At 40.5% G+C, this 26,789-nt stretch overlaps 1 protein-coding gene across 5 annotated transcripts in view; it reads left to right on the forward strand.

The window, feature by feature from the left end:
* CNTN5 (contactin 5) overlaps positions 1-26,789 on the forward strand; it is a 709,446-nt gene that overhangs the window by 375,242 nt on the left and 307,415 nt on the right. For all 5 annotated transcript variants that reach the window (XM_071803584.1, XM_071803595.1, XM_065832157.2 and 2 more), the window contains one exon: positions 10,977-11,195. In XM_071803584.1, the coding sequence (XP_071659685.1) occupies positions 10,977-11,195 (219 nt within the window). The remainder of the gene's footprint in view (positions 1-10,976; positions 11,196-26,789) is intronic.

Consider the following 26,789-nt stretch of genomic DNA (forward strand, 5'->3'; position numbering starts at 1 on the left):
AAACTGGTGTTTTCAAGTTAGTTCAGGATGAATTTCAAGATCTTAATCTAAGATGTTGCTCACTTTTCAGTATGTTTTCCTTCCAAGTAACTATTTGATCTCTTAAAAAAACATGTCTTTACAAATGTAAACACATTTCCATTGACATGAAAATCAGCAGGTAGCTTCCTTCACATACAAATTGTTCAGATTTTGACTGCTTCAGTTTTCATGATGGTGTTAATAATTTAATCAAGTGTTTTATATAAACAATGTGAATTACAAATTTCTCCTTTGCTGTGTTGCTCTATTATTATTCACCCAACATTGATTTGCATATCATTATAGGAAGGAATGGCTATAAATAAGGATTTCTATCCATCTAATGATTTTAATTGATTTGTGCTGAAAAGGTTGACCTTTGGTACTTGGTTCTCCCTTCCAATTCAGAATTGACAGCTCACTTTGATGATAGTCAACCATGGAGAAAATAAGTTAAGATTTCGATTAAAAGCATGCAGTGTAGGCTAATCTAAGGATCTCACATTAGTAACACTCCATAGTTTCCTGCTAGAGGATACATGTCACATTCAAGTTGAAAAATATTTTATGAAAAGTACCTAAAAAAGTAGGACAATGAAGTATATCTAAAAACTGATAAAACCAGAATCACTTAGGAGTCTTAGGGCACTTCTTCATATATGCCTATAAATTGCACCTGGTAAGGTAGAACTACTCCTTCAGGCCGAAGATCACAGGATATGTAGAAGAAGCTAATTTCTGCATTTTCTTTCTTGGGTGACATGAGAATAGTGTTGCCATCAGCTATCTACACTGTCTGCTCTAAGTGTTATTTTTTAAACAAAGCTGGCCTAAAACTCCTTTTTATTTGACAAGCAGGCAGAAAAATTCCATACATTGGTGAAGTGTCAGTTATCTGTGCTCTTAAACAGTGCACAGAAAAGTAGTAATAAATATTGAGCTAGATGGAACATACTAAATTATAAAGTTTTGTTCATATTGTTTGAAGTTAAATTTTCCTTCAATAAGTTCATGAGAAGAGTTTTGAAAGAAGAGTTTTTATATCTGAAAAGCACTTTTCATTATACTACTTCAGTGAATTTGAAAAGGTGCAAAGCACTTACTGAACATAATCACTGTGTTTGAAGCCTATGCTATGGCAGAAACATACCCTAGCTAGTGGTAATCTATATATTATATTAGCATGTTTTGAAAGAGAAAATATTAGGTGTTTTGATAGAAAAAATATGACCATAATCTCAAAATACTTTTTTTCAGTTTAGAATTACTTTACTTTGAGTAAATGTTCTTCCATAATTGGAACATATTATTACTTTTATTATTTTTGTTACTGCAGTTCTAAGCATTCTGTAGCTGAAAGTGTTATATTTTAAAGTGTATTTTGCTTGATCTGGTGGATGTTGGATGTAAAGTGGGAATAATTGAGTGTATATTGAGTCATCTATTTGCTACATTATGAGTATGAAGTGGAAGTAAGATGGAAAATAGATTGTTTTTTCAATAGGAAGGGAAACAATGACCGACTCTACAAAAGTATCTTTATATTATTCAAAATAATTCCTCATAAAAATTCATGACATTTAAATTAGCTCTAACAGTATAATATTCCAATGATGCTGATTCATTTGCTAATAGCCATTGGAAACATTCTTCACTATCTTCCAGACAATGCTTTAAGTCTTCAAATTACTTTTGCTTTGTTACTTTAAAGGAAAACAAAATATATCCCTAATTATTATTTTTTTTTTCCCGTATCTGTTCATGCTATTATCTGTTCTCAAATTTGCTTCTTTGTATGACCAGATTTCTAAGAGAAAGCAAATTGTACAAAGCGAGAAGCTATTCTGTATTTTCAGATGAAATTGTGTGTCTTCCTTGAACACTGGACTACTGAAAAGTTCAACAGAAACAATTTTGGAATGAAGACTTACTTACTTTAGCTAAAGTCGTGGCAAAAATGCTTTGTGAGGTTTCTTTGATTTTGGTGGGTTTTTTTTGTTGTTGTTGTTGGTTGGTTTTTGGGGTGGTTTTGTTTGTTTGTTTTCCCCAAGGAACAACCTTATTAAATAGGTGAATTTTCTCCCCTTCCCATACTATCAAATCTGTGGTGAAAAAGGTTGATGAAGACCACTAGCATACTTGACCACTGCTGCTTTGGAAAACAATTCAAATCTCTTGATCTTCACTCCTCCACAAAGCAACTGGACATTTTGGGCAGAAAAGACACAAACAACCCTTGACTGATTTATGATGAGATTACTAAGTCTATGGACATCTGAACAAGTGTTGACATGTCTGCTATTCACCTTACTTTACTTTTGAAGCCTGTGACAAAAAGTGGCCATTTACTGAGCATGTCCATCATATCACATGCCATGTTCCTCTTCACCACCTGTAAAGTGAACCCAGCCTCACTGGCTCACATGTAGACATTCAGATTCCAGGCGGTTAAAGTAAGGTTGCTGGGGAAGGTTTCAGGCTTTTGATTTGGTTTGGTTTTGATGTTTGTCTGCAAATGCTGTTGCATTGCCTGTTGTTTTGAGCAGCAATTTCTATTGGATAGCAATCATTTAAAATGAAATCTGACACATAAATTAAGCCACACACAGTGGGAAGTATGCAGAAGATGATCAGATGCATCAACCATTTCTCAAGAAATTCTGCTGTCTTCCATTTGTTTCTGTGTTTTGTTCTGTTTGGTTGGTTTTTTTAGAGTTAATCTCACTTTATCATGAAAATATAATTTATTTACATCTTGCTGTGTTTTAGTAGTAATCCCAGTTCTCATAAGCAGATGCTCTGGATGAACATCTTATCGACAATTTCCTACTATTCTTGCACCTCTCTCTCAAGTTATTGCCAAGCTACATGTCATCAAGGAAACCTATGTGCATGCACAGAACAAGACAGAAAACTTACTTCTGTTTAAAAAGTCAAGGAGCAACAGTCATGTAATAGAGTTTACAGAGTGAAGGTGCATATGTTCATAAGCTTAGAAGACTGAACACTTCCACTGAAACAATGTGATTAAAAGTTAGAATGAAAAAATGGGTTAGCATTCTTAGTGACATTTGATTAAACAGGCTAGTTAGCAAAAATATACAAATGAAGGTCACATTTGCAATTATTATAAGATAGACTACATTTTAATTAGTAAGTTGAGAAATGTCAATGAGTTAATAACTGACCAGGAGTCACTTTAAAAAAAAAAAAAAAAAGAAAAGAAAAAAAAAAGAAGAAAACAAAACATCACCCCAGGATTCAGAATCCTTCACATTCCATAAATTTCAAACACGACAAAGTTTTAAAAGACATTTTGAGGATGGATTCAGTGAATTTACCTTGTCATCTTTCTCTGTGTGAAAAAGAATGTATTTTGGTCAAATTACATAGTACCATTGTTGGAGCTATGCTGACATATGTTGTGCCTTTTGAAACAAATCTTCCAGATAAAATAACAGGATAGTATTTGTGGTTTATATTTGTACTCATGGACTGTGCCTGAAGACAGTCTTATAAGTATAAGCTTATGCCATGCTGTCGGGAAAGATCCCTTTTCTCTCAGTCAGCTCAGTTCTCCCACAGCACACAAGAAATGAAGTCAAATTTAACCTGACATAGCTATTACAAGTTATAGGAGTAAACTTCTTTCAGATTATATGGAAATTCATATTTTTGATTTTTCTAAAAGAAAAAAAAAACAACAAACAACACCCTAGGTAATCAGCAGAAGACAGTTTCTCTATTACCTGTAGTGCTGTTTTTCCTAATTGTGTTGAATCTGACCAAAGAAAGGCTGAAGACCAGCACGTGCTGGAAATAATAAAAGATGTATGAATAATTTAATGAGTTGACACAGATTCATTAAAAAGCTACCAAAACCAAATCATAATTCACTGTTGGAAATCACATTTAAAGAAATGTGCACTTTGAATAAAGAAATATAGTTGTCATGTTTTAACCCAAGCTAGCAACGCAACCACAATAGCCACTCACTCTCCCCACTTCCTACCCTCCCCCAGATAGGGAAGAGAATCAAAAGGGAAGAGAGAAACTTGGACTGAGATAAACACAGTTTAATGAAATAAAAAATACTAATACACTACTAGTAAATATATATCTATAAAATAGAAAAAGTCTATAAAATAGAAAAAGTCTATAAAATAAAAGATACTCAATGCAAATCCTCAAGAACTCCATCCACACGAAGCAGCCAGACCCATAAAGCAGCACCTGGTGTCAAACAGCTGATCCCAGAGAGAGACAGACAGAGAGACGGGCAGAGAGACCCAAAGGCCTCTGCAAAATGGCAAAAGGCCTAATTATACATCCTGAATAGAACTCCCCCAGTTCTGACAAAGAGAGTGAAGGAAGCCAAGAAGTGAGAGAAAGAGACTAGAAGATTCTGACTCTCCTTAAATATGAAGCATGATGCTAATGGGATGGAATACTCTCATTGATCAGCCTGGATGTCAGTCAAGCTTTACCCCGTCTCTGCCCCGTCTTCCTTGATGTCTCACACCTGTGGGCAGAGTGCTCAGAGTGTCCTTGGCTCTCAGATCAGAGCAATTAAAAATATTAACTCTGTGCTGGGGTGTTATTTCTTGTTCTCAAACTAAGTCCAAATAATGAGCATGCTACCTATGAAAAAGAAAGGTTTCTAATTGCATGAAGAAAATTAACTCATTTTCAGTCAAGCCAGCACAATAGTATATATTAAAACTGTCATACTGTTGTTAAAATAACTATAAATCTAGTAGTTCTAGTGAAAAGAACTATGAAGGCTAATTCAAGTGATGGATTTTATTGTGTCTGGTTTCTAGTTGCTCAATATCTTTAACATTTGGGTCTATATCTGTGTCTGCTTGCAACTGAAAAACCTTTGGATGTTTCATCCCAAATTCTTGTTATTTCTAAGAATGAGGTTAATGAAAATATACTTTTGTTGTGAAACTCTAGTAAAGCAGAGTTTTGAAAGCTACCCATAGGTCTTTAATTCAATTTCTCAAGTGTTTAAGAGTAGACTGGTGAAGTTAAAAAAAACCACATTTGAGACTAACGTATACTCTCCAGAAGTTTAACTATGTCTTTAGATAATGGAAAATAAACTTATTTTCCCAAGTCTCAGAAGTCTAATTCAAACCAAATTAAAGGAATAATTTTATTGTAAATATTGCTACAATAAAAATATATTCTAATTAAGCCACAGCAACTAGGTAGTTCAGAAGTCTAAATCTCTGGAGGTGAATGTTTGGATTAGGAAGTAGGTTTTGTTTTCAGGTAAGTGTGATTTCTGCTCTAGTTGTCAGTAATGATCACAGGCTACAGGCTTTCAGTAAACAAAACAAGAAATATTTGCTTATGTATAATTCATTAACCATTTTCAGTTATGTCTTACAAGAGAAACTTTACTCAGGTACAGCATCTCCATGAGCATGACAGAGCAACCAGAGTCAGGGTGAAATTTCACACTGATCATTAATCCCAGCCAAAAAAAACCCCAATTATAACATGATAGGTCAGAAACCTCCTTGCATAATACTATCATTACTTCTGGAACTTTTCACTATATAGAGTGACTTCTGTATCCTTTCCTTCTCTTTCTTCCCGTGGTACTTCACATTCATGCCATCTGAGATCATGGTGGTTTTTTTGTTCTTTCAAACCCTGGATTTATCACTGTGGAACAAGTATTCCTCATTCAACTAGATAACAATATTTTTTTTTCTTTTCATGTGGGAAAAGGATTACAGTCTTCTTGACTTGATGAGGCAGCACAGAACAAGTTCATTTCACCAAGCCGCCTACATGTACTCTTTCAGCAAAAGAAGTTGTCAAAACTATTTCAGGGTTGTGGAATCCTATTTACTGGAGTAGCTTATTGAGTTATGCATGAAAATGAACAGGAGAGTCCTAGCCTAAAAATAAGAAATATTACGTTAGCAAAAAATTGTACTTTAATTCAAAATTCTGCAGAAGGGGAGGCTGCATACCACTCTATGGCTTCTATTTACTTCTGTCTAGCAACATGATGTCTTGGCAAAATTTAGGCAGCCAAGAGCAAGTCTTGTTATTGTACTTTCTCCTTTTTCCAGTCCCACTTACTGCTTAGCCCTCCACATTTACCTGGCTCCACAAATCTCCTTCTTTTCCAAATGTGTTCCTCTGCCTGGAAGCTGCTTGGACACTCACCCTAATGACAAAAAGTCTGATCCCAAACTCATTAGGGCAGGAGTACTAACAAGTACTAACAAGCTCAAGCTTGCTAGGAACTGTATTACACCTCAGCTCATAAACTGGCATGCCCTTCCAATTAAAAAGTATTTAATAGTAAAATTTTGAAAGGATTAATGGTTATTTTGCTCTTCCATGCGTGTATAATCTGCAGTTTGGCCTGGTGCTAAATGAGTTATGTGTAACAGGGGTTACAATTTTTGATGTGTTTGTTTATGACTTTACGTATGTGTAGTGCTTTTTGTTTCTCTTGTGTGCCTGGGCAGCAGGGAGGAAGGCTGCTTAATTTGTCCTGTTTGGGTGACAGATCAGGCAGAACCTGGTAGCAGGATGTTCCTCTGCTGTGAGAAAGATGTCTGAGAGATGTTTACAGAAGCAGGTGGACATGACAGAGAATGAGAGGCACAACAAGGAGAAGAGCTGCATGGCAAGCTTGCTAGAGGAACAGGGGCTTGGCCGCATTTTATGTTCAGTATGCTGTTGAACTGAAAAAATGAATATTAAAAAATAATTATAAAAAAACATGTTTATGTAGAAACATGCAGAATTGTGTGCTTGCTCCACCCACTTTCTAAGCTGACAAGACAGGGCAATAGGAACATGGAAGCTATAATAAATGGTTTATCTAAGGATCAGCATTATTAGTATTACTATTTAATTTCGGATTGCTTGTCTCCATTTATTTGCAACAAAAGCAATATAGAACTCAAACTCTCTAGCTTGCACAAGAAATCTTTCTTTCTACCCATCAAGGAAGGCTGTTTCATAATTTTCACACTGAAATGACAAAAGAATAATTATTTGAATCTTCTCAAGCCAGAATAGCTGATATGCTCAAGATCATCTAAGAAACTATCTGTTGTCAACAAATGGACTACATAGTTTAAAAATTCTTCAGACATCAGTTTTATTACTGATATATGTATGGAGTATAGTACATTTAACAGCCTAGTAATACACTATTTCAGTCACATGAAGTATTTATCATTTGCTGAAAAAGTACTGACATATAATTTTCCCTAATCCATGTCCTTTGCCATAGGGCAAATACCATAGAGCTAAAATACCATGCTGAAAACATAAAAGTGCCTGTGTCTGCAGAAAATACCCAAGAAACAGTACATTGATTATATATGTGATTGCAATCATGTTTCCTTTGGAAATCGTATTAAGGTTTATTATGCTGTGTTGTGAAGTTTGGACCAAAGGCAGGTCTGCATTTTTTTCATCATAAGGTAAAATTCCTTCCAGTGTGCATTTCTTCCGTGCCTGTGTGCACACTGGAGGAATGTCTTCCCAATAGCAATCACCAGTTTCCAGTGTGGGTTGTTTTTGTTTGTTGGTTGGTTTGTTTAGTTTAGTTTTTTTGGTTTGGTTGGTTGTTTTTTTTGTTTTGTTTTTGGTGTTTTTTGTTGTTTTGTTTTTTTTTTTTTTGGGGGGGTGTTGTTTTTTGTTTATTTGTTTGTTGTTTCTTTTGGTTTTGTTCTTTTTTTTTTAAAAAAAAAGTTTGTTTTGCTTTGTTTTTAAGCTGTAGAAATGGATCCCGAATATGTATCACTGAGTATGTATCACAGAATGTGTATCACTGTTAGAATTATGTAATTCTTTACTTACGTATAAAAACTTATACAGAAATAGTTTTCTTAATATAGCATTTTCTTTCTGCTTCCTTTTCCTTCTCATGTAGATTACAGATCACTTGTTCACCTTGGGTTAGAAGCAGAAGGATATGTGTGTATTTAAAAAGCAGAGAGATGTGGTGTCTTTTCAAAGCAAGAGTCCTTTGCATGGTGCCTTGCATCCTTGTAACCAGCTACAATCTGGCCACAACTGAGCTCCATGAGAGAAAAACAGGACTGCGTACTGATCTGCCTGTTTCCAGATTTCCTGCAGCATTTCCATGGAGAGTTGCTGAGTTAAAAGGGTTAATTTGGCAGAAACTAAACCCCCTTGAGTACCAGCTTGTCCTCAGTGTATCACTGGGGGCAGGTGACAGCTGAGCTTGGCTTCTGAGTGATGCCAAATTAAACCAAAATGACCTCAAGTCAGCACTGTGAGTCTGATCGTGCTCAACAACCAGTCTGGCGTTATGTTGAATTCACACAATTATGGATTAACCAATAGTGTGGGGTCAGGTCATGGTCCTTGTGTTTAGGCACTTGCACAGATTCATGAATAATATAATATGTACCATAAGTCTGAGCGCATCCAATGAGATATTCTCACAACTAGATCCACAGATAATGAAATTTATTAAAGCAACAGGTACAAGCTCTTTTAGCTTGCCATTGATAAAATACGCTGACTGAAAAAATGCACTTTATTTGCAAAAATACACTTTGGTACCAAATATATATAGATTCTAAGATAACTATATGGCGCTACTAATATGATTACAAATACAAGCTTGAAGTCTAAATTTCCCAGGGAAACACTTGGTATAACAAAGCGTGCAAATCTTACCCAAAAGCATCCTTTTTGGGGGGAAAGATGGGTTCAGCCAATTGACTAATCCCAGAAGCCTACGATGCTGTCTCCTTGACTTCTCAGTGATGGTGTCTTCCCTCTACTCCGCCCTGGTGAGACCCCATCTGGAATATTGTGTCCAGTTCTGGGCCCCTCAGTTCAAGAAGGACAGGGAACTGCTGGAGAGGGTCCAGCGTAGGGCAACAAAGATGATTAAGGGAGTGGAGCATCTCCCTTATGAGGAAAGGCTGAGGGAGCTGGGTCTCTTTAGTTTGGAGAAGAGGAAACTGAGGGGTGACCTTATTAATGTTTATAAATATATAAAGGGTGAGTGCCACGAGGATGAAGCCAGGCTCTTCTCAGTGGCAAACAATGATAGGACAAGGGGTAATGGGATCAAGCTGGAACACAAGAGGTTCCACTGAAATTTGAGAAAAAACTTCTTCTCAGTGAGGGTGACAGAGCACTGGAACAGGCTGCCCAGAGGGGTTGTGGAGTCTCCTTCACTGGAGACATTCAAAACCCGCCTGGACATGTTCCTGTGCGACCTCACCTAGGTGTTCCTGCTCCAGCAGGGGGATTGGACTGGATGATCTTTTGGGGTCCCTTCCAATCCTAAACATACTGTGATACTGTGATACTGTGTCTTCCCTAACTTTCTCCTATTGTTAGGGTATTTTATACTATTTTCTATGTTTAGGTGGAGCTTGAGTGACTCTAGTCCTACATACCTGTGTTATTGATTGGTATAAAATTCTCTCACTTCAATTTTTTAAAGGTATAGACTTAAAAGAATACAGAGAGCATGCTCAAAAGAGCAGGGGGGCGTGATGGCAGCGGGTATCTTTTGGGGTAGAGGTGCATTTGGGTATTATAGTGAGATTATAATCACAGAATCACAGAATGTTAGGGATTGGAAGGGACCTCAAGAGATCACCTAGTTCAATCCCCCTGCTGGAGCAGGAACACCTAGATGATGTGTCCAGAAGGATTTTGAATGTCTCCAGAGTATGAACAAGCTTCATCCACGGGACAAATCTCTCCACAACAGCTCCCTCAGTAATTATTCCACAAGGGTATCATAAACACCTGGGGATATCAGAAGATCTGAGCTGTGAGGATCTGAGGAGCTCCGCAGTGCCCAACTGATCAGTTCTCCTGACACCAAGTATTTCCATCCTCTGATGTAGACTGTGTTAGAGAGAATCTAATCCTTATCTAAACTACATTTATGCTTAGATTAGTTTTCCAAAAGCTCTCCAGTAAGGACATGACCTAGTATTTTAAAGAGACTCAATTTCAATTGAGTTCACTGCTATTCAAACTTTTTGAACATTCATAGTTTTTCATTGTTCATATTATGCCAATGTGAAGAATGTCCAATTTATAAGTATTTATCATCAGTGGAGATGACAGAACGATGATCTTTATTTCTACCAGCCACTTCCCCTGTCCTCCCCAAAATCAGTTCCTTCATATGCACTTGATATAAGTCTGACACTGTTTGCTCATCTATATGAACTTGAAAAATTCTTCTCACCTCCTTAAGACTGTTGCATGTTAAGGACTATTGACTTCAGTAGTTCAGCTTGCTTTGTTTCTGCAGCTCCTGAGTGATATTTTTAATCTGTTATGATAATATAATATATTTATCTATCTTTTATTTGGCATTATACAAGGGGCCCTATTCTTTATTCATAGACACTGAAATTTTAAGTACAGGCAGGAAAAAAAAAAAAAGGGAAGTTGCATAGACAAAAAGAAGTGACTTTGACATGTGCATGTTTCGAGGATCTCTGCATATGTGGGTTCTTGGGCTTTTCAGCTAGCCCACTTGATTTTCCCACAAATTGTTGAAATGAGGAGCATATTTATTTCTGCACTGCATCTACGAAGTATATACAAAGGCTATGAAGGAAAGATGGTGGCTTGGCAAACATTTTTCTACTAGTGAATTAAGGTTATATAAATAGAATTTAAAACATTGTAAATTCATATCAACATAAATAACGAATTTAATAACCACCTGTTTTTTTTATGTTATGTTGAAACTGCAGAGGAACTTTCTGTCTTAGAGCTCTACGCTGCTGCCTAGTTCTGTCTGGAAGCTGAGTCCCTCATGGAATCTGAGGTGTCTCTGACACTACTTTTATGGATAAAGATTTTTCTACCTTTCTCGTTAATAATTAAATCCTATTTTGAAAAGTGATGGACTTTATTTTTATTCAGTGCTCTCTTTTTTTTCTTTTTTTCAGAATATTCAGAAGCTGTTCCTGGTCTCCCCACATCATATGCTGCTATTCTGAGAATCAAATCTGCTAGTTCATCCTTAGCCTCATTTAATTCAAAGAATAGACCACGATTAAGCAGTCCTTCATTAGGAAGTGTATCTTCACCAGGTTGGAGAGGAGCTGCACAACATTATCACTACCCAACAAACCTCTACCACCTTTCAGAGGCCTTCAAACATGATGGTAAGTCTCTGAATCTTTGAAATTTTTTCAAAAACATTGTATTTTTTATCAAACATCATTTTGAATTCTATTAAACAACACAAAGTAGAAACAGGCCTCTTTCCCTCTAGATTGTTCAGATTAACCTCAGAGTCACCCGTTAAAAATTCTTTCTTAAAAATTCCTATTCAGAATAGTTTTATACAGTTTTTGCTACAGGAAAACAGAAAACTAGTGGTTTGAAATTCCATTACAGCACAAGTTCATCTAGTAATAAAATGTCAGTCCCTCTTTTATAGATATATATTTTTTCTTTGGATTTTTTCTAATTTAATCATGAATGATAGCAATGTAAGTTAAACATGAATAACAAATCTTATTAAATTACTCCTTTGCTAAATTATGTCCTCTGTGTATTCAGCTCTTCCATGCATACACATATGCATGAATGGGTAAACATACCAGTGAGATACAGTGTCATTTACCTTTAAATGCAATAATTCATAGTAACAATACACATTTTTTCATATTTGGTTACATTTGAAGAAGTCACATTTCTGATACCATTTTTTAATGAAAGATGGAAAGAAAAACAGAAAGAAAAGGAGGAAGGAAGGAAGGAAGGGGACAGAGGTAAAGGTTAGAGGATATTTAAACATTATAGTCTAATGAAGTAAGAGAGGAAAGGATTGTGATTAAGACCTCACAGTTCAACATTAATGCAGTATAATGACTGTGATTACAGGATTATTGCTCCTTTCAGGAAAGTCTTTATTTTTCCCCTGGAAAGTGCCTTGCGTATGTTGAAAGCTAACAGTCTATGCAAGTATTTTTTATGAACAGATATGACTTATAGAAGTCATAGATATGACTTATAGAAGCATAAATATGTTCCTTGATTAAGACTGATCTAGAACACGAACAATTTGAATCATGCAAGCAGGTAAATTCTCTTTGAAAGGATTTCTGGAACTGGGGCAGATTTCCACATTTGTACTTCCTCTGCAATATCCTTTGCAAGCAGTGACTGGACTAAACTCACTTATTGGCCATGCACCACACACTGCTGACTCCTCCCAATCAACCTGATATGTGCAGGTGAAAATCAAAGTTCTGGATTAAAACCAAAGTGTATTATCCTGGTCTTCAACAGCATGAATGTCTAAAGACTGAAGGAGAATTGGAAGCCACAAAGCAAAAGAACACAGACTTTATGAATAATAGAATACAAGCTCAAACCATAAAGCATCTTCTCCATCATTTACCCTGATTTTTTCATCATGTTTTCTTGCAAAAACAACAACAACAAAAACACAAACCCAAAAAAACCCAACCAAATCAAAAAACCCACCACACAAACACAAACAGCTGGCAAAAAGGCAGCTTACTTTGTTCAAATTTGTTGTGAAGTTTGATTGTTATGCTTAAATCCTTACTTTGAGAAGGCTGAGGAAACTTTATGCTCAACTCATTCTAAGAAAATGGGATATGGGATGGGGATCCTCAGGGTAAGCATTCTACCACCTAAATCCTTGGCATTTCCAGACTGAAATCATACCTGATATAAGTCATCAATCATAAGTCTTCTTGAAACATAGGGGCCACATTCCAGCTCTACAGTTGAGTTTCTTCTGTTTTACAGCAGGAAGTGAACAACCACTGACTGGAGGCAAAATTTCAAAGGGACTATAACTCATAAGCCCCAGCGAACAGAGCACTTGACTCAGAAGAGAGGGACTTCAACTCTTTCTTTCAAGGATTGCATAAAACAGTCCTAGGAGAGCTACTCCACCACTTACAGGTCTTTGTACATCCAGCTGTGTAGACATTTGTAAAAACAGGTAAAACTGAGGCACCCAAGCAGTATTTTAAAAGCCCTTGATTATCTGAAGCACCTGCACGGCACTAGCACGGGTATGAAACAGGGCTTAGAAAAGATGAGCACATTTCTGGCATGGCAGGACTGAGGGCTCTGTGGCAGGAGACCAGATAGGGTAATCTGCATCATCCAAGAAGGCAAGAACATATCTGCTATGGCAGCTGAATACAACTTAGTTTCTAAATCTCCTGAGTTCTGTTATTACCTTCACATTTGATATCATATCTTTGATATTTAGAAACCAGAAATAAGTTCACCATCTTAGTCATTTGGCATTCCACTTACTTAAATGAATATATTTATTGAATTTGATTTGTCCTCAAGGCTCTTTTTCAGTTTGTAGAGATCCTGAAGGAAAGATATTTTAGTTATCTTCCCACAACTGGTATGTGATAAGTGATAGACTTAAAAGGTCACATTTATTAGCCAAACCGTCTTAAATGAGGAAATGCTAGAGCACCCTATGCTCATGTGTGGTCATGAGTGACTGCTGCTACAAGTGAGAGGACATTAATAATCGGGGGAAATATATTTTAAGTTACTACAATTGAGAACTTACATAATTAAAGCACCTAATATATGGCATATACTCTGGAGCCAGTTTTACCATAAGGAAAAAACAAAATACTTTTATTAGCTGCTTAAGTATGCAGTTTCTCAGGCAACTTTTCAATTGATTTCCCAGCAGACAGGTTCAGAGGCCTGACATGCCTTCTAACAAAGATCCTTTTATAATGACTTTATGCCATTTAATTTGCACTTTCAATTCAGCATGTGTTTTTTGATATCTCAGATTAAAAGAACTGTGCTGTAGCTCACTGCTGAATTTAAACTATATGGAATTATTTAGCGTAAACATGCAGTTAAGGCAATACAGTCCTTCTGTAAAAATGTGTAAAGTCACGACTAAAAAATGTGCATAGAAAGTGTGAATTATTCATGAAATACTCTTGAAGAATCATAAAACTGCAAACTCCCATACTTTCTTACTGTTTCAAAAACTTCTGAAGTGCTGCAGTAAAGACAATTGAACTTAACCTTGAACAAAGACTCTTTTTATTCTTCCATCTCAGCTCACTACTGAAAGTGTTTGAATCAGTGAACCTCAAGATGTGCAAGATCTGAATCTGTTTTCTAGTGAATGTGAATTCCTGATTACACACCATCTGCTAGATTCAGCATTTACTAGTCTGAATTAAAGAGAGAAACTACTAGCATTTCTCTACCAGTGCAGTGTTGAATCTGCTACACCTTCCTCTTCTGCAGACAATTATGTTTTAAAATATTATTTAAGAAAACTTTTAAAAGAAGGCTATTTATTTTATTCTTTAAAGGTACATCACTTAGAATTATCAGACACTAGAAATAATATTGACAAGGCAGCTTCATTGAAGAACTTTGAACAACATCATAGTTCTTTCCCTCTCACCTCTGTGCTCCCAGGGTTCCAGAATTCCTTCTTTTTCATATTGACCTGGAATTGTATTAAGGATGGAGGCAAGAAAGCCGAATGCTGAGTAATGATACTTTTTCTGTTACTGCAGAACTGAAAGTGCAGGAAACTATATTCGCATCTGCACTTTGTTCTCACGGTATTTACATTGCTCAGCAAGAACAACTACAGAACATCTGATTCTTTTTTTTTCACCAGTAACTGAGGGAAAAACTGAAAGTGTATGTGTATGCAAGGGTGGAGGATACACAAACTCCAGTCTCCATTCCCATGAGGATTTAAAAACCTTTTATTAAGAAGTAATATACTGCAGTATTTTTCAAGTACAAATGAGCAGCACAGAGAACCTTGGAATTCAAAGAATATTTGAGAAGAGCACTGAGGAAATTCAAGAATTTAAAAAGAGGAACTTTATTAATATTTGAAATATTTTCCATAACCTTTCCATAGCTTGTCACCCTTTCCCCAGCCCTCTGCCAGACTCTTCATTCCTTAACTTAGCAGACATATCTTTCTAGAAGGTAGGACATGGCTCTGCATTTGTGCCTGATTACGGGAGTGCGCAATGCTCTGGTCACATCCTATTCTGACCATCGGCTCTGAAAGGCAGGAAAAAAGACAAGGCGCAGGCACCCTGTCTCAACTTGACTACCCCGGAAAATCTTATTCCAGACTCTTGATAACTGACCTGACTCTTAACATCCTTGTAGATAACGGCAGATGTCTAGGCTTGTATTATTGAGAACAGGGGATCACCACGTTCTGGTACTGACTCTTTACAACTGTGGCTGTAAAGGCAGGATAAAAAACAATGCCTCAGAAACACTCGCTCTCCGTTGTCAACCTCTGCCCAACCCTCTGCCAGACTCTTGATTCCTTAACTTAGCATCCATATATCTGAAGAAGGCAGGAGATGGCTCTGGATTTTTCCTGATTACAGGAGTGCCCAATGCTCTGGTCACATCATTTTCTGAGCTTTGGCTCTGAAAGGCAGGAAAAAAGACAAGGCGCAACCACCCTGTCTCAACTTGACTACCCCAGAAATTCCTATTCCAGACTCTTGATAACTGACCTTACTCTTAACATCCTTGTAGATGACAGCAGATTGTTGAGAACAGGGGATCACCTTGTTCTGGTCCTGATTCTCTTAGGTTTGTGGTTCTAAAAGGCAGGATAAAAAACAATGCCTCAGACAACCTGGCTCACCATTGTCACCCTCTACCCAGCCCTCTGCCAGACTCTTGATTCCTTACCTTAGCATGCGTATCTGTGTAGAAGGTAGGAGATGGTTCTGGATTTTTGAGAGATTACGGGAGTGCGCAATGCTCTGGCAATGCCCCTTTCTGAGCTTTGGCTCTGAAAGGCAGGAAAAAAGACAAGGCGCAGGCACCCTGTCTCAACATTAAGATCCCAGAAAATTTTAGTCCAGGCTCTTGATAACTGACCTTAATCTTAACATCCTTGTAGATGACAGCAGATGTCAAGGCTTGCATTGCTGACAACAGGGGATCACCATGTTCTGCGCTGGACTATTGAGGTCTGTGGCTCTATAAGGCAGGATGTAAACCAATGTCTCAGAAACACTCGCTGACCGTTGTCACCCTCTGCCCAGCCCTCTGCCAGACTCTTGATTCCTTAACTTAGCATCCGTATCTCTGTAGAAGGTAGGAGATGGTTCTGGATTTTTGACGGATTACGGGAGTGCGCAATGCTCTGGCAATGATCCTTTCTGAGCTTTGGCTCTGAAAGGCAGGAGAAAAGACAAGGCGCAGGCACCCTGTCTCAACTTGACTACCCCGGAAAATCTTATTCCAGACTCATGATAACTGACCTTACTCTTAACATCCTTGTACATGGCAGCAGATTGTTGAGAACAGGGGATAACCTTGCTCTGGTCCTGATTCTCTTAGGTTTGTGGTTCTAAAAGGCAGGATAAAAACAATGTGTCAGACAACCTCGCTTGCCGTTGTCACCCTCTGCCCAGCCCTCTGCCAGACTCTTGATTCCTTAACTTAGCATGCGTATCTCTGTAGAAGGTAGGAGATGGTTCTGGATTTTTGACGGATTACGGGAGTGCGCAATGCTCTGGCAATGCCCCTTTCTGAGCTTTGGCTCTGAAAGGCAGGAAAAAAGACAAGGCGCAGGCACCCTGTCTCAACATGAGGATCCCAGAAAATTTTAGTCCAGACTCTTGATAACTGACCTTAATCTTAACATCCTCGTAGTGAACAGCAGATAGCAATGCTGGTATTGCTGAGAACACGTGATCACCGTGGTTTGGTCCTGACTCTTTACATCTTTGGCTGTAAATGCAGGATAAAAAACAATGCCTCAGAAACACTCGCTGTCCGTTGTCAACCTCTGCCCAGCTCTTTGCCAGACTCTTGATTCCTTAACTTAGCATCCATATATCTGAAGAAGGTAGGAGATGGCTCTGGATTTTGCCTGATTACAGGAGTGCGCAATGCTCTGGTCACATCATTTTCTGAGCTTTGGCTCTGAAAGGCAGGAAAAAAGACAAGGCGCAACCACCCTGTCTCAACTTGACTACCCCAGAAATTCCTATTCCAGACTCTTGATAACTGACCTTACTCTTAACATCCTTGTAGATGACAGCAGATTGTTGAGAACAGGGGATCACCTTGTTCTGGTCCTGATTCTCTTAGGTTTGTGGTTCTAAAAGGCAGGATAAAAAACAATGCCTCAGACAACCTCGCTCATCATTGTCACCCTCTACCCAGCCCTCTGCCAGACTCTTGATTCCTTAACTTAGAATCCATATATCTGAAGAAGGTAGGAGATGGCTCTGGATTTGCCTGATTACAGGAGTGCGCAATGCTCTGGTCACATCATTTTCTGAGCTTTGGCTCTGAAAGGCAGGAGAAAAGACAAGGCGCAGGCACCCTGTCTCAACTTGACTACCCCTGAAAGTCTTATTCCAGACTCTTGATAACTGACCTTACTCTTAACATCCTTGTAGATGACAGCAGATTGTTGAGAACAGGGGATCACCTTGTTCTGGTCCTGATTTTCTTAGGTTTGTCGTTCTAAAAGGCAGGATAAAAAAGAATGCCTCAGACAACCTGTCTCACCATTGTCACCCTCTACCCAGCCCTCTGCCAGACTCTTGATTCCTTAACTTAGCATGCGTATCTGTGTAGAAGGTAGGAGATGGCTCTGGATTTTTGACGGATTACGGGAGTGCGCAATGCTCTGGCAATGCCCCTTTCTGAGCTTTGGCTCTGAAAGGCAGGAAAAAAGACAAGGCGCCGGCAGCCTGTCTCAACATGTGGATCCCAGAGAATTTTAGTCCAGACTCTTGATAACTGACCTTAATCTAAAGATCCTCGTAGTTAACAGCAGATAGCAATGCTGGTATTGCTGAGAAAAGGTGATCACCATGTTCTGGTCCTGACTCTTTACATCTTTGGCTGTAAAGGCAGGATAAAAACAATGCCTCAGACAACCTCTCTCACCATTGTCACACTCTACCCAGTCCTCTGCCAGACTCTTGATTCCTTAACTTAGCATCTGTATGTCTATAGAAGGTAGCCTCTGGCAATGCCCCTTTCTGAGCTTTGCCTCTGAAAGGAAGAAAAAAGACAAGGCGCAGGTACCCTGTCTTAACATGAGGTTCCCAGAAAATTTCAGTTGAGACTCTTGATAACTGACCTTAATCTTAACATCCTTGTAGTTAACAGCAGATAGCAATGCTGGTATTGCTGAGAACAGGTGATCACCATGTTCTGGTCCTGACTCTTTACATCTTTGGCTGTAAAGGCAGGATAAAAAACAATGCCTCAGAAACACTCGCTCTCCGTTGTCAACCTCTGCCCAGCCCTCTGCCAGACTCGTGAATCCTTAACTAAGCCACCATATCTCTGTAGAAGGTAGGAGATGGCTCTGGATTTTTTCCTGATTACAGGAGTGCGCAATGCTCTGGTCACATCATTTTCTGAGCTTTGGCTCTGAAAGGCAGGAAAAAAGACAAGGCGCAACCACCCTGTCTCAACTTGACTACCCCGGAAAGTCTTATTCCAGACTCTTGATAACTGACCTTACTCTTAACATCCTTGTAGATGACAGCAGATTGTTGAGAACAGGGGATCACCTTGTTCTGGTCCTGATTTTCTTAGGTTTGTGGTTCTAAAAGGCAGGATAAAAACAATGCCTCAGACAACCTGGCTCACCATTGTCACCCTCTACCCAGCCCTCTGCCAGACTCTTGATTCCTTAACTTAGCATGCGTATCTGTGTAGAAGGTAGGAGATGGCTCTGGATTTTTGACGGATTACGGGAGTGCGCAATGCTCTGGCAATGCCCCTTTCTGAGCTTTGCCTCTGAAAGGCAGGAAAAAAGACAAGGCGCAGGTACCTTGTCTCAACATGAGGATCCCAGAAAATTTTAGTCCAGACTTTTGATAACTGACCTTAATCTAAAGATCCTCGTAGTTAACAGCAGATAGCAATGCTGGTATTGCTGAGAACAGGTGATCACCATGTTCTGGTCCTGACTCTTTACATCTTTGGCTGTAAAGGCAGGATAAAAACAATGCCTCAGACAACCTCGCTCACCATTGTCACACTCTACCCAGTCCTCTGCCAGACTCTTGATTCCTTAATTTAGCATCTGTACGTCTGTAGAAGGTAGGATCTGGCAATGCCCCTTTCTGAGCTTTGGCTCTGAAAGGCAGGAGAAAAGACAAGGCGCAGGCACCCTGTCTCAACTTGACTACCCCTGAAAATCGTATTCCAGACCGCTGATAACTGACCTTACTCTTAACATCCTTGTAGAAGACAGTAGATGTCAAGGCTTGAATTGCTGAGAACAGGTGATCACCATGTTCTGGTCCTGACTCTTTACATCTTTGGCTGTAAAGGCAGGATATAAAAGAATGCCTCAGAAACACTCGCTCTCCGTTGTCAACCTCTGCCCAGCCCTCTGCCAGACTCGTGAATCCTTAACTTAGCATCCATATATCTGAAGAAGGCAGGAGATGGCTCTGGCTTTTGCCTGATTACAGGAGTGCGCAATGCTCTGGTCACATCATTTTCTGAGCTTTGGCTCTGAAAGGCAGGAAAAAAGACAAGGCGCAACCACCCTGTCTCAACTTGACTACCCCAGAAATTCCTATTCCAGACTCTTGATAACTGACCTTACTCTTAACATCCTTGTAGATGACAGCAGATTGTTGAGAACAGGGGATCACCTTGTTCTGGTCTTGATTCTCTTAGGTTTGTGGTTCTAAAAGGCAGGATAAAAAACAATGCCTCAGACAACCTGGCTCACCATTGTCACCCTCTACCCAGCCCTCTGCCAGACTCTTGATTCCTTAACTTAGCATGCGTATCTGTGTAGAAGGTAGGTGATGGCTCTGGATTTTTGACGGATTACGGGAGTGCGCAATGCTCTGGCAATGCCCCTTTCTGAGCTTTGGCTCTGAAAGGCAGGAAAAAAGACAAGGCGCAGGCACCCTGTCTCAACTTGACTACCCCGGAAAATCGTATTCCAGACCCTTGATAACTGACCTTACTCTTAACATCCTTGTAGTTAACAGCAGATAGCAATGCTGGTATTGCTGTGAACAGGTGATCACCATGTTCTGGTCCTGACTCTTTACATCTTTGGCTGTAAAGGCAGGATAAAAACAATGCCTCAGACAAGCTCGCTCACCATTGTCACACTCTACCCAGTCCTCTGCCAGACTCTTGATTCCTTAACTTAGCATCTGTATGTCTGTAGAAGGTATGCTCTGGCAATGCCCTTTTCTGAGCTTTGCCTCTGAAAGGAAGAAAAAAGACAAGGTGCAGGCACCCTGTCTCAACATGAGGATCCCAGAAAATTTTAGTCCAGACTCTTGATAACTGACCTTAATCTTAACATCCTTGTAGAAGACAGTAGATGTCAAGGCTTGAATTGCTGAGAACAGGTGATCACCATGTTCTGGTCCTGACTCTTTACATCTTTGGCTGTAAAGGCAGGATAAAAAACAATGCCTCAGAAACACTCGCTCTCCGTTGTCAACCTCTGCCCAGCCCTCTGCCAGACTCTTGATTCCTTAACTTAGAATCCATATATCTGAAGAAGGTAGGAGATGGCTCTGGATTTTGCCTGATTACAGGAGTGCGCAATGCTCTGGTCACATCATTTTCTGAGCTTTGGCTCTGAAAGGCAGGAAAAAAGACAAGGCGCAACCACCCTGTCTCAACTTGACTACCCCGGAAAGTCTTATTCCAGACTCTTGATAACTGACCTTACTCTTAACATCCTTGTAGATGACAGCAGATTGTTGAGAACAGGGGATCACCTTGTTCTGGTCCTGATTCTCTTAGGTTTGTGGTTCTAAAAGGCAGGATAAAAAACAATGCCTCAGACAACCTGGCTCACCATTGTCACCCTCTACCCAGCCCTCTGCCAGACTCTTGATTCCTTAACTTAGCATGCGTATCTGTGTAGAAGGTAGGAGATGGCTCTGAATTTTTGACGGATTACGGGAGTGCGCAATGCTCTGGCAATGCCCCTTTCTGAGCTTTGGCTCTGAAAGGCAGGAGAAAAGACAAGGCGCAGGCACCCTGTCTCAACTTGACTACCCCGGAAAATCGTATTCCAGACCCTTGATAACTGACCTTACTCTTAACATCCTTGTAGTTAACAGCAGATAGCAATGCTGGTATTGCTGAGAACAGGTGATCACCATGTTCTGGTCCTGACTCTTTACATCTTTGGCTGTAAAGGCAGGATAAAAAACAATGCCTCAGAAACACTCGCTCTCTGTTGTCAACCTCTGCCCAGCCCTCTGCCAGACTCTTGATTCCTTAACTTAGAATCCATATATCTGAAGAAGGTAGGAGATGGCTCTGGATTTTGCCTGATTACAGGAGTGCGCAATGCTCTGGTCACATCATTTTCTGAGCTTTGGCCCTGAAAGGCAGGAAAAAAGACAAGGCGCAACCACCCTGTCTCAACTTGACTACCCCGGAAAGTCTTATTCCAGACTCTTGATAACTGACCTTACTCTTAACATCCTTGTAGATGACAGCAGATTGTTGAGAACAGGGGATCACCTTGTTCTGGTCCTGATTTTCTTAGGTTTGTGGTTCTAAAAGGCAGGATAAAAAACAATGCCTCAGACAACCTGGCTCACCATTGTCACCCTCTACCCAGCCCTCTGCCAGACTCTTGATTCCTTAACTTAGCATGCGTATCTGTGTAGAAGGTAGGAGATGGCTCTGGATTTTTGACGGATTACGGGAGTGCGCAATGCTCTGGCAATGCCCCTTTCTGAGCTTTGCCTCTGAAAGGCAGGAAAAAAGACAAGGCGCAGGTACCTTGTCTCACCATGAGGATCCCAGAAAATTTTAGTCCAGACTTTTGATAACTGACCATAATCTAAAGTTCCTCGTAGTTAACAGCAGATAGCAATGCTGGTATTGCTGAGAACAGGTGATCACCATGTTCTGGTCCTGACTCTTTACATCTTTGGCTGTAAAGGCAGGATAAAAACAATGCCTCAGACAACCTCGCTCACCATTGTCACACTCTACCCAGTCCTCTGCCAGACTCTTGATTCCTTAACTTAGCATCTGTATGTCTGTAGAAGGTAGGCTCTGGCAATGCCCCTTTCTGAGCTTTGCCTCTGAAAGGAAGAAAAAAGACAAGGCGCAGGCACCCTGTCTCAACATGAGGATCCCAGAAAATTTTAGTCCAGACTCTTGATAACTGACCTTAATCTTAACATCCTTGTAGAAGACAGTAGATGTCAAGGCTTGAATTGCTGAGAACAGGTGATCACCATGTTCTGGTCCTGACTCTTTACATCTTTGGCTGTAAAGGCAGGATATAAAAGAATGCCTCAGAAACACTCGCTCTCCATTGTCAACCTCTGCCCAGCCCTCTGCCAGACTCTTGAATCCTTAACTTAGCATCCATATATCTGAAGAAGGCAGGATATGGCTCTGGCTTTTGCCTGATTACAGGAGTGCGCGATGCTCTGGTCACATCATTTTCTGAGCTTTGGCTCTGAAAGGCAGGAAAAAAGACAAGGCGCAACCACCCTGTCTCAACTTGACTACCCCAGAAATTCCTATTCCAGACTCTTGATAACTGACCTTACTCTTAACATCCTTGTAGATGACAGCAGATTGTTGAGAACAGGGGATCACCTTGTTCTGGTCCTGATTCTCTTAGGTTTGTGGTTCTAAAAGACAGGATAAAAAACAATGCCTCAGACAACCTGGCTCACCATTGTCACCCTCTACCCAGCCCTCTGCCAGACTCTTGATTCCTTAACTTAGCATGCGTATCTGTGTAGAAGGTAGGAGATGGTTCTGGATTTTTGACGGATTACGGGAGTGCGCAATGCTCTGGCAATGCCCCTTTCTGAGCTTTGGCTCTGAAAGGCAGGAAAAAAGACAAGGCGCAGGCACCCTGTCTCAACTTGACTACCCCGGAAAATCGTATTCCAGACCCTTGATAACTGACCTTACTCTTAACATCCTTGTAGTTAACAGCAGATAGCAATGCTGGTATTGCTGAGAACAGGTGATCACCATGTTCTGGTCCTGACTCTTTACATCTTTGGCTGTAAAGGCAGGATAAAAAACAATGCCTCAGAAACACTCGCTCTCCGTTGTCAACCTCTGCCCAGCCCTCTGCCAGACTCTTGATTCCTTAACTTAGAATCCATATATCTGAAGAAGGTAGGAGATGGCTCTGGATTTTGCCTGATTACAGGAGTGCGCAATGCTCTGGTCACATCATTTTCTGAGCTTTGGCTCTGAAAGGCAGGAAAAAAGACAAGGCGCAACCACCCTGTCTCAACTTGACTACCCCGGAAAGTCTTATTCCAGACTCTTGATAACTGACCTTACTCTTAACATCCTTGTAGATGACAGCAGATTGTTGAGAACAGGGGATCACCTTGTTCTGGTCCTGATTTTCTTAGGTTTGTGGTTCTAAAAGGCAGGATAAAAACAATGCCTCAGACAACCTGGCTCACCATTGTCACCCTCTACCCAGCCCTCTGCCAGACTCTTGATTCCTTAACTTAGCATGCGTATCTGTGTAGAAGGTAGGAGATGGCTCTGGATTTTTGACGGATTACGGGAGTGCGCAATGCTCTGGCAATGCCCCTTTCTGAGCTTTGGCTCTGAAAGGCAGGAAAAAAGACAAGGCGCAGGCACCCTGTCTCAACTTGACTACCCCGGAAAATCGTATTCCAGACCCTTGATAACTGACCTTACTCTTAACATCCTTGTAGTTAACAGCAGATAGCAATGCTGGTATTGCTGAGAACAGGTGATCACCATGTTCTGGTCCTGACTCTTTACATCTTTGGCTGTAAAGGCAGGATAAAAAACAATGCCTCAGACAACCTCGCTCACCATTGTCACACTCTACCCAGTCCTCTGCCAGACTCTTGATTCCTTAACTTAGCATCTGTATGTCTGTAGAAGGTAGGCTCTGGCAATGCCCCTTTCTGATCTTTGCCTCTGAAAGGAAGAAAAAAGACAAGGCGCAGGCACCCTGTCTCAACATGAGGATCCCAGAAAATTTTAGTTCAGACTCTTGATAACTGACCTTAATCTTAACATCCTTGTAGAAGACAGTAGATGTCAAGGCTTGAATTGCTGAGAACAGGTGATCACCATGTTCTGGTCCTGACTCTTTACATCTTTGGCTGTAAAGGCAGAATATAAAAGAATGCCTCAGAAATAGTCGCTCTCCGTTGTCAACCTCTGCCCAGCCCTCTGCCAGACTCTTGATTCCTTAACTTAGCATCCGTATCTCTGAAGAAGGTAGGAGATGGCTCTGGATTTTTGACGGATTACGGGAGTGCGCAATGCTCTGGCAATGCCCCTTTCTGAGCTTTGGCTCTGAAAGGCAGGAGAAAAGACAAGGCGCAGGCACCCTGTCTCAACATGAGGTTCCCAGAAAATTTTAGTCCAGACTCTTGATAACTGACCTTAATCTTAATATCCTCGTAGTTAACAGCAGATAGCAATGCTGGTATTGCTGAGAACAGGTGATCACCATGTTCTGGTCCTAACTCTTTACATCTTTGGCTGTAAAGGCTGGATAAAAAACAATGCCTCAGAAACACTCGCTCTCCATTGTCAACCTCTGCCCAACCCTCTGCCAGACTCTTGATTCCTTAACTTAGCTTCCATATATCTGTAGAAGGTAGGAGATGGCTCTGGATTTTGTCTGATTACAGGAGTGCGCAATGCTCTGGTCACATCATTTTCTGAGCTTTGGCTCTGAAAGGCAGGAAAAAAGACAAGGCACAACCACCCTGTCTCAACTTGACTACCCCAGAAATTCCTATTCCAGACTCTTGATAACTGACCTTACTCTTAACATCCTTGTAGATGACAGCAGATTGTTGAGAACAGGGGATCACCTTGTTCTGGTCCTGATTCTCTTAGGTTTGTGGTTCTAAAAGGCAGGATAAAAAACAATGCCTCAGACAACCTGGCTCACCATTGTCACCCTCTACCCAGCCCTCTGCCAGACTCTTGATTCCTTAACTTAGCATGCGTATCTGTGTAGAAGGTAGGAGATGGTTCTGGATTTTTGATGGATTATGGGAGTGCGCAATGCTCTGGCAATGCCCCTTTCTGAGCTTTGGCTCTGAAAGGCAGGAAAAAAGACAAGGCGCAGGCACCCTGTCTCAACTTGACTACCCCTGAAAATCGTATTCCAGACCCTTGATAACTGACCTTACTCTTAACATCCTTGTAGTTAACAGCAGATAGCAATGCTGGTATTGCTGAGAACAGGTGATCACCATGTTCTGGTCCTGACTCTTTACATCTTTGGCTGTAAAGGCAGGATAAAAAACAATGCCTCAGAAACACTCGCTCTCCGTTGTCAACCTCTGCCCAACCCTCTGCCAGACTCTAGATTCCTTAACTTAGCTTCCATATATCTGTAGAAGGTAGGAGATGGCTCTGGATTTTGCCTCATTACAGGAGTGCGCAATGCTCTGGTCACATCATTTTCTGGGCTTTGGCTCTGAAAGGCAGGAAAAAAGACAAGGCGCAATCACCCTGTCTCAACTTGACTACCCCAGAAATTCCTATTCCAGACTCTTGATAACTGACCTTACTCTTAACATCCTTGTAGATGACAGCAGATTGTTGAGAACAGGGGATCACCTTGTTCTGGTCCTGATTCTCTTAGGTTTGTGGTTCTAAAAGGCAGGATAAAAAACAATGCCTCAGACAACCTGGCTCACCATTGTCACCCTCTACCCAGCCCTCTGCCAGACTCTTGATTCCTTAACTTAGCATGCGTATCTGTGTAGAAGGTAGGAGATGGTTCTGGATTTTTTACGGATTACGGGAGTGCGCAATGCTCTGGCAATGCCCCTTTCTGAGCTTTGGCTCTGAAAGGCAGGAAAAAAGACAAGGCGCAGGCACCCTGTCTCAACATGAAGATCCCAGAAAACTTTAGTCCAGACTCTTGATAACTGACCTTAATCTAAAGATCCTCGTAGTTAACAGCAGATAGCAATGCTGGTATTGCTGAGAACAGGTGATCACCATGTTCTGGTCCTGACTCTTTACATCTTTGGCTGTAAAGGCAGGATAAAAACAATGCCTCAGACAACCTCGCTCACCATTGTCACACTCTACCTAGTCCTCTGCCAGACTCTTGATTCCTTAACTTAGCATCTGTATGTCTGTAGAAGGTAGGCTCTGGCAATGCCCCTATCTGAGCTTTGCCTCTGAAAGGAAGAAAAAAGACAAGGCGCAGGCACCCTGTCTCAACATGAAGATCCCAGAAAACTTTAGTCCAGACTCTTGATAACTGACCTTAATCTAAAGATCCTCGTAGTTAACAGCAGATAGCAATGCTGGTATTGCTGAGAACAGGTGATCACCATGTTCTGGTCCTGACTCTTTACATCTTTGGCTGTAAAGGCAGGATAAAAAACAATGCCTCAGAAACACTCGCTCTCCGTTGTCAACCTCTGCCCAGCCCTCTGCCAGACTCTTGATTCCTTAACTTAGAATCCATATATCTGAAGAAGGTAGGAGATGGCTCTGGATTTTGCCTGATTACAGGAGTGCGCAATGCTCTGGTCACATCATTTTCTGAGCTTTGGCTCTGAAAGGCAGGAAAAAAGACAAGGCGCAACCACCCTGTCTCAACTTGACTACCCCGGAAAGTCTTATTCCAGACTCTTGATAACTGACCTTACTCTTAACATCCTTGTAGATGACAGGAGATTGTTGAGAACAGGGGATCACCTTGTTCTGGTCCTGATTTTCTTAGG

Source organism: Patagioenas fasciata, chromosome 1 (genome assembly GCF_037038585.1).
Source record: "Patagioenas fasciata isolate bPatFas1 chromosome 1, bPatFas1.hap1, whole genome shotgun sequence".
NCBI classification, from domain to species: Eukaryota; Metazoa; Chordata; class Aves; order Columbiformes; family Columbidae; genus Patagioenas; species Patagioenas fasciata.